Here is a 9,272-nt window from a genome sequence, read left to right as displayed (position 1 = left end):
TACTTTGCACTTATACTCCTTGGATAGTGAATACGTTAATTATCAATCTTGAAACTTAGAATTTCATATACCACTGTCTTAGCATCCCAATACTTCTCTAAACTTTTAATAATCCCATCACACGAGAAAGATTAAAGGATAGAAAATTCCAAAAAAATATTTTTTAAATTCTCGTTTACTCCACAAATTAACATCCTCCTAAAAATATTAACACGCTTGATTGAACTTAATTTCTCATTTAATTTAATCTTTCTTTTCTCTTTGTTTGCAACTATCGATATTACGATTGCTCTGGTCCATATCCACGATAATGTACAGGGTGTTCCTCAAGAACGGGGGTGATTCCCATGTAAATGTAAAGAAAAATCGTTTCGTACAGTTTTCGAGAAAATCAAATTTCAATATTCCAATCGCTCTTTCTACTTGCTACATCCCCAGAAATTCTCCTACCACTCTTCTAGAAAATAAAAGGAGAAAAAGAAGAATCTCCGTTAAGATCCTGGACAGCCTTGGGGGAATCGCGAATGCTGGACGACGGAGAGAGGAGGGGGAATAAAAGAAGAAGATGAAGAGGAGTGTGTCTGTTTTAGAAGACCCGGTAGGATATTATCAAGGCCACCACCGGATGGGTACCTTCTTTAATGAGCTGACTACAGGTGTGCTGAACACTCGGTGGGCTCGGCTCACCGCTGCTAGTCGAATCCGTACGGTCCCTGCTCCTCTCGTTCGTGTAACCCTCGAAGGGATTGGTCATGGCGATTAGGGAGTTTACGATTTCCGGTGTCCTTGGTGTGACCTCGGCCGCCGCGACACCGAGAAGACCCGCGGCAGCCGGTGGACTAGGATTCACGTTCACGTTCAGGTTGTACATGGTCGGTTTAGATTACCATTTAACCTGGAACCAGAACAGAGATTAGGCGAGTTAGACATTGACGACGTGTGCAGATTGGTGCTAGTTCGTTGCTGGCTAATCAACTGTCTTGATTTACGGTACTTCTGCAGGTGAACTGGTAAAATGGGAACAGAGCTAATATTTGAGCTTTTGGTCATTTCAGTATTTCAGTTGTTATTTACGTTACTAGTATTTCGATATTTGAGTTAGTTAGATTACTAGTGTTTGAGTTGTTATTTAGATGACTTGATTTAGGTTGCTATTTAGATTACAATAGATTGCTTTCTTTCTGTATTAACGGATGTTTTAGTGGTGATTTAAAGTTATTATTATTGTTATACAGTTATTTTTAGTGATTTTGTGTTATATAGGGTGCTTAAAAAATCGTTAACACTTATATGGAGAGATAAAGTGGGAACAGAGCTAGTATACGAGTTTTCGTTTAGATTACTTGATTTAGATTGCTTTCTTTCTGTATTAACGGATGTTTTAGTGGTGATTTAAGATTGTTACTATTATTGTGTAATTATTTCTGGTAATTTTGCATAACACAGAGTGTTTACAAAGAACTGTTAACACTTAGTGAACAAGAGGCTGTTTGAAGACAAAACTATCAGTTCTGTTTCTCTAGAAAAGTTACTTTTACATAAGTGTTAACATTATTTCTCAAGCATACTATGTTAACAATTTCTGGTACCTTTGAGAATTTCATTGCAGAACGATGACATACAGATTTGGAAGAAATTCAAATTGGCAATGAATTTCGTTCGATTGGAACCGAGTAAACAATTATGATTTTGCAACATTTTATCGCGTTAAATTTATCGATGCTCGTTTATTGAAGATAAGTAACAGATTGCAGTGTTCAAGCTTGTGTTTTTTTTTAGTTTCGTTTATTTATAAGAGAACAGAAGGTTGTAATATTTGAGCTGTTGATAGTATCGAGCTTTTAGAGTTACTCGTTTGTTGGAAGTGAGCTGAAGGTTGTTGTATCCGAGCTTTCAAACTTGTTGCTTTATTGAAAATAAATACAAGGTCGTAATATTCGAGCTTTCAGTAAGATCCGAGCTTCTGAAGTTCTCTGGTTCACTTATCAAAAGTGAAGACGAAGTCGCGATATTTCAGTCAAGTTTCTCGATTGAGAAAATCATCTAATCGGATTGTATAATTAACCCTTTGCACTCGAGGACTTTTTTTCTATAAGGAAGTAGCAGAAATTGATGAAATTGTTTCAAACTAACGTAGAAATAAACTATACATATATTAACGAATATAACTATTTTACTTCAATATGTAACGTATCTCTATTAGAAGTTGGTTCTTTCAAACTGTTTCACTGCTCAGACCCCTATCATATAGTAAACAATTTATGGAGGTAAAATATCAGCTGTAAGAGTGCCTCCAATAATTATTTACCAAATGGTAAATATAATAGTAACGTCTCTTCTTAGTCGCCTCTCGCGTGCAAAGGGTTCAAAACTGTGGCCGGAACAGAATTTCTTCAAATTCAGAAAATTCCTCTTACATCTCGATGAGAAACGAGTAACAAAAATTCTATACATTTCGCTAGTTTTACCAGATGTAAGAGATGAAACAATTTCGTGGAACTGCTTCGATGAACTACCACCAGGACCATATCGCAGGATCTCGTGGCGTTAATGACTCTGTCCGTCGGTTAAATAATTATTTCCGTCGGGAACAAAGGGAAACCGAGCTTTTCTCACAGTCGATCGACGAACGAGCCCATCAATCTCGGTCTCGTGAAGTTATTCAACGGGGTAGAATTAAAAACAAAAAAAAAAGAAGAGAAGAAAAGAAAAACACAGTTTTTTTTCGGTCGCTTCCCGTTCCTGTTGGTTTATCTCTGATCGAACGTATCTCTAGAATGCACGGAATAGTTCTAGCTGATAAAACAGAAACGAAATCTCGCCAGTTTGCGGCCACGTTCTATCTGCGACTTCTTGAGAAATATTCGGAAGCGATACTGATTCTGCGACATCCTCCCACTGTGGTTTTCCCCGACCAGTAAATTAATTAGAAAGGATGAAATTGCAAAAAAAAAAAAACTATTAATTTAGGTACTATTTTCGAGACTTTTTGTTACTCCCGAGGGTTTCGTATGAGGATAAGTCGAGGAAAACTTTTAACATTTAATATCTAATTTATAAATCGTAACTGTACAAAAATTTATTACTATTTTTGTCGTTTCTGGGGAATCTGGAGTACAATTTTTAATTGTGATTCTTTTCTGAACGTGAAAATTAATGGGAAATTCAGACAGTGATTTAGAAGTGGGTTTTTTTTTTTGAGAATTCTTTAGAAATATTTTATAGTGATATTTTTTCGTATTTTTGGAGGGAGAATGTGTAAATTCCCAGAAAAGTGATTTGGAGTGTTAAGGTGCATGAGGATTGAAGGAAACGTGTCAATTTTATGATACATCGTTTAAAAAATGTGTATTTTCGAGATTTATGTCTGTAAACGTTCGAGTTTAGCAAACAATGCGGCCCACGGTGCAAACAGGTATCTCGAATTATCCTCGTGAGTCGTTGGACCCAATTCTGGATCTTATAATAATCTCTGAAACTCGAAATATAACGTACCAGAGTCTTCATTTTAACTGAATGAAATTGTTAGAAATTAATCTTAATGTATAATTAAGATTTAATTTTCAATCTTTAATTTTAATTAAATTGAATTGTTAAAAATAACGAATCTTAATGTAACATTAATTTAAAAACGAGTCTCAATCTTTAATCTTTAATTTTAATAATTTTTAATCATTGCAAACATATATTTGACATTCGAATGAAAACCGAACAAATTTTATCGAGAAATATTGTGAACTATTTCTAGCACGAAAAACCATTTGTTTCAATTAAATCCGAGTAGAAAGTGAAATTCTATATTTTCATTCAATTTTCGTATCTTTCCTTTTCATTTTGTGCAATTTACTGGTGAATTTGTAAGTAAACAGCGTTGAATGATATTTCAATGCTGATTTACCGGAGCTAACTGGATATCTATTCCCCTTATTGTGCATTCTTCTTTCCGGGGAATGAGAAGTTTATTGATACGGCCTTGAAAGCGTGGCTATTGAGCTCGAATCAATGCGGGAACAAAGAGGAATTCAGGCTGAATCGTGGAACGCTGATAACGAGAGGCCGGAAGCTGGTGATCGTTATCGATCAGCTGGAGTGTGACCATTCCCCCGATCGATTATCAAAACTCACAAGAGATTAATACAAACAAAGAGATTAATTTCGAATATTTCAATTAATAGATAAAGATACGTCAAACATAGAAAAGAACAATTCTAAATCCTTATTATTATTTCTAATTCAAAAAACAACAGTAATTTTCGAAAAATGCTATTTCTAATTTTTAAATGCCATTGTATCGAGTGTAAAAATGTTATCATATATCCACAAATGTATTGTAATAATATATTCAATTATCGAATAAACGTTATATTTCTAAAATTTAGTGAAAACTATTAAATTAAAAATATGCTCGTTAGATATTTTTAATATTTCATTTATGATGTTAGTATGAAAAATTAATATTATCGTTTTCATCAGTTAGCAGGAAACAATTGTACAAACATTGTATGAAATTATAATAATTAACATTGAAAAGTGAAATTATAAGTTTACAAGATCCCTGAAAATCATCGTACTTTTCTATAAACTATCATTACAATATTATAATACCTGAAAAAATCTCGAACACTTTCGAAACTTTATTAGAGCCACTTCCTAATGAAAAAAAAAAAAAATCAGAACACGAGGATTTTACGGTAATATAATTTACGGTATACTAAATGATGCATTGATTACACCCACATTCAATTAAAAATCACTTGAACATCGCGAGTTCCAAAATGGTGGTACGCGATCTACCCCAAATATGGAGGAAATCCACCACACTCTCGGCACGATGAATAAAAACCAGAGAACACCGACTCCAAACCTCCATCACACCCACGAGCATGTCAAAAAACGGTACCTCAGCCTTCCTTCACCACTCTACACCTCTCGCAGCTCCCAAAAGCTTGCTCCTTATATCCATTATCTCTCTCTTGCACACGCGCGCGAGAGAGAGAGGATCATCTTCCGGTAACCTTTCCAGAGGCAGAATGCTTGCGTAACCTGCTCGCGGATCGCAAAAATAATCACCAAGCATAATGGTCTCGCAGGACTCGTGAAAATCCGTTTCGGCAAGCATTGACTTCGTCTCAACTCGAAGAGAAAGAGAAAGAGGAGGAGGAGGAGAAAAAGAAGAAGAAGAAGAAGAAGCGGAAGAGGACACGACGCGTATACGTTAAAAGCTTGTCAAACTCCTGTCAAAAATACATTTCAACGTTGGAAACGTCTGGTCTTGTCCTCTAAAAAGAAACGTCGCGTCCTCCAGCAGAGGCTAGAAGGTTTGTTTTCGAGCGTCGAATTCTTCGACTCGCCTCGAAGTTGCTCAACCTCCTCCTCCTCTTCTCTTCTCCTCGCACAGAGGATCTCCCTCCTTTTGACTCTGCTCATTTTCTGCCCTCTCTTTTTTTTTTCTTTCTTTTTCGTTCGGTGAGAGTGCCAGCAACACAGTTCGATGCACGTGAGAGTGTATACGAGAGGGAGAGAAAAATGGAGAGGGAAGCGTGCGCGTTTCGTAAGAATTTTATCGTTCCGTATTCGGAGCCTAATGCCCTTGCAACTCCTCCTCCGTAGCCTTCTACGGTTTCTCCGCCTCCTACTCTTGTGCCCATGGTCGACCAAAAAATCGACTTCCTCGGACCGGATCTTTGGAGACCAAGGGAGAGAACAGAGTGGGACGGAGAACTACTGGAGAGGCATGTACCCACTGACCTATATGCCGCGCAGGAAGACGCGACTCAAGAGGATTTCTAGGGAGAAGCTTGAACCGACGCGGAGTTTGAGTAAATTTAACCCTTTCACATGTGTGCAATTTTTTTTTTTCGACTTTTATTTCGTAGTCGATATCTCATGAAATAAAGAAGGTATCGGTAGCATTTGGAAACGTGTCAATTATTGTGTTATTATATTTTATGTTATATTGTTAACTTTTATTAAATGTTTCTATATTTTTGTAGAAACGTTTACATTTTAAATATTTGTGTATAATTTTTACGGAAACATTTAATGTTTCTATATGTTTGAAACTATACTTTTACTGAAGTAAACTGTAGAAGAGTTTCTGTAGTTTAGAAACATTGTAGAAAGAATTAATACAAATTTAAAATATAATAATGTGATAATTTGAACATTTTCAAATGATATAGTACCTTCTTTAATTTTTGAAACATCGACCCCCAAATAAATGTCGACGTAAAATTGTTTCTAAATATTCTATATTTTTATTAAATTTTTATATTTCATATTTCAGGTTAATTAAAAATGTTAGCGTGTCTAAACGATAGTGCTCATTCAGAATTAACAGCTGGTGGATGTACGACTGAAGAGAGAATTTAGATCTTTCGGTTTACAAATTTTAAGTTTTCAAATTGACAAATGGTAGGATGAGAGAAATTTTGATTTTTCAGATTAGTTGATACCAAGTGAAAGTTTCCCATTTCTGACATTAACACGTTAACTTATCTGATATATGATAGTTTTTAGGTTGGTGCATACGAAACGTCATTTTTTGAAATGGAACTTTGAATGCTGCTTTTGCGGTGTCTTCATCTCGGAATAATTTATTTGTTGAAAAAATTGTTCAAGTGATTCAAGAAAGAGGATGTGGTAAAATTTCAGTAATTGTTCTTAAAACGTTATCATACTAAGCCCTATCTGGCCTTCCTCCTGGCTCATTTTCTAATGCAAAGTCACCAATCTTGAATTTTGCACAGAAACGTTCAAGAGTCCTAACATTTACATAACCTTCTTGAAACGCTAAATTTACACTTTCAACAGTCTTCTTATCGCAGCTTTTCCAAGTATAAACTTATGCAAAAAAATTACTTCAGATAAAAGTACACAAACAACTGTGTTATGGATTTTTTACTATTCAATAAACGTGCACTTCAGCAAATTCCTTCTTCTTGACTACTGTGTAGAAAAATTTATGATCGAACAAAACTTAATTATGCTATCGACCCGCTAATTAAGTGGAAAAGGATACTCTTGGACTCAAGCCTCCAACAAAATTCGCCCAAAAGTAGGTTAAAATTGTGCAATTGGTTTAATAATAAGATGTGAGTGATGGCGTGAATGAATTGAATATATCGTATGGTCTCGAGATTTGGTGAACGAGCGGATCATACATGGTAACTGGGGGTAAAAACATAAGAAGCGCGTTGTTATTGATATTTGAGAGTACGTGAGAATTTATTGCGAGATATATTTAGAGAGGGACAATCAAATTATCATTATTTCTTTTACCTGTGTATATAGTTACTGTTGTTATAAAATATGTTCCTATTTAACTTGTTAACAAGTGTTATACAACCACAAAAGTGACAAAAATTGAACCCCTATCGATATTTATCTATAATTACATACTTTAATATGTCTCTTTCCTAACAAAGCCTATATTTTTCTGTTAATAAATATAAGATGCTGGTACTCAGAGTGGAAGTGGTTGTTGATTTTTGTGAGAGAAAATTTTGACATTTAGAACTGAAAGATTTTGAAGGGAAGAGAATAGGAGAATTTCTGAATGACAAAGATATTACAGAAGGGACGTCTATTAATCATGATAATTCTGGGGATGAAAATTAAAAAATTTTTTTGGCAGATGTTAGTCCTTCACGTCATACTTAAATTTAACTATAATATAATTTTTCATTGTCTCCTCCAACTTTAGTCACATTTAGCTTACTACTCAGAAAATTTTAATATCTAAAATTGAAAGATTCTGAAGGGAATACGAGAATTTCTGAACGAACGACGAAGGTACTTGAATTTTTATGACTGAAGGTAAAGAAGGAAGAAGGTCTTTTATGCATATTTCACAAAGTGAGTGAATTCCCGCGTCTAATTTCCACTTGTCATTTTCCCCCGTGTATTTGTTCACGCTGATTAAACGGAAAGATGATAGAGAGGATAGCGAGGAATCCAGCGAATCGAGGCCACGAAGCGGAAGGAGGAAAAACGCTTAGATTTTGAAATTGAGCTCTACGAAAATAGCCTGTGCTGAAGAAAATCGCGAAACAAAGCGATACACAACATTCAAATTTCCAATTGATTTACTTCTGTATATGTAAACATTCTTTCTAATTTTAAAGAGATTTCAGAATAGATCTTCACAGATAAGAGTTTTCAATTCTCTCCTGATCTCGTTTGAAAATCACTAGATGATATCTAATATCGAGAAATATATTCTTCTAAATGCTTGTATCTTTCATCCTTTTCGTTATTCATTGAACGAAAGAAAGGATTGTAGCCCTCTTATTTTTTTTACCAGGTCGATAAATCCTTCCTACAATTTCAAGAAATCATCGCGATTTTTAAATATTCCAACAAAATGGAAGATTCGATCCAAGAACATGATATTGTGACAACGAAAAAATTCAAAAATCATTTAACAACTTTTAAATTGTAATAGGTAAAATTTTAATTAGACCCCAATGCTATTGACAATTCTAAAAAATTTTGAAAAAAATGTACAGTAAAACGTCGTTCAATCGATACATACGCGCACAATTATTCTCATAAAAAGGAATATATATGTACATATAGAAAGCAAGAAAATTTAATACTTATTTCAAAAGTTGCCAAAATAATCAGAGAATTCAGTTTTCTTTTTTTTTTTTAAATTGCAATTTAGTCTGCTGTGAAGATTCATGTGGATCGTTTTGAAATGCTTAAAAGTAATCGATCGAGTGCAACAGACCGATCGAAACACGTAATCCAGTCGCTTATGTAAAGCTGCGGAGGGCCGATGCAAGGAGGATTGAAATAATAATCGGAGAATCGGAGTTTGTTTGAATGGGAACAGGTGTCCGATCGAAGCCGTCGCCGCTGCACGCTGTTAAACGTATAAATAGAAACCGTTTGATTTTGATGTATGCCACGAACGCCTTGGTATTCGGCTGATCTTTCGCCGAAAGATCCTCGAGAGACAATGCTTTCGATTGTTGGAGCTCTTTCACTAACCTTAATTTCGAATCGATGATGAATATTCAAAAATTTCACTTCGTCAAGTATAATCGCTGTTTTCTTAAGTAATACCGTAGCAAAGATCCTCGAGAGACAATGCTGTCGATTGTCAAAGCTCTTTCACCGTCGACCATAATTTCGAATGTGTTCAAATGTTCATAAAATTGTTTTGCGTAAAATATACTATATTTTCCTTAAATAATAATCTTAGCGACAATGCTTTCGATTGCTGAAGCTCCTTCGCCAACCTTAATTTCGAAAGGACGAGACGA

The 9,272-nt window shown here is 35.0% G+C and overlaps 1 protein-coding gene across 2 annotated transcripts in view; it reads right to left on the bottom strand.

Moving 5' to 3' along the window:
* Positions 1-9,272, bottom strand: part of LOC108576104 (activating transcription factor 3) — a 50,411-nt gene that overhangs the window by 1,551 nt on the left and 39,588 nt on the right. The window contains exon 2 of one of the 2 annotated variants that reach the window (XM_017939028.1): positions 634-895. In XM_017939028.1, the coding sequence (XP_017794517.1) occupies positions 634-871 (238 nt within the window). In that variant the 5' untranslated portion in view covers positions 872-895. The remainder of the gene's footprint in view (positions 1-633; positions 896-9,272) is intronic. The other variant, XM_017939029.1, reaches the window with a different exon arrangement.

Source organism: Habropoda laboriosa, unplaced genomic scaffold (assembly GCF_001263275.1).
Source record: "Habropoda laboriosa isolate 0110345459 unplaced genomic scaffold, ASM126327v1 scaffold339, whole genome shotgun sequence".
Classification (NCBI taxonomy): Eukaryota; Metazoa; Arthropoda; class Insecta; order Hymenoptera; family Apidae; genus Habropoda; species Habropoda laboriosa.
The sequence above is the reverse complement of the archived record's forward strand: the minus strand, read 5'-3'. Positions and strand labels throughout refer to the sequence as shown.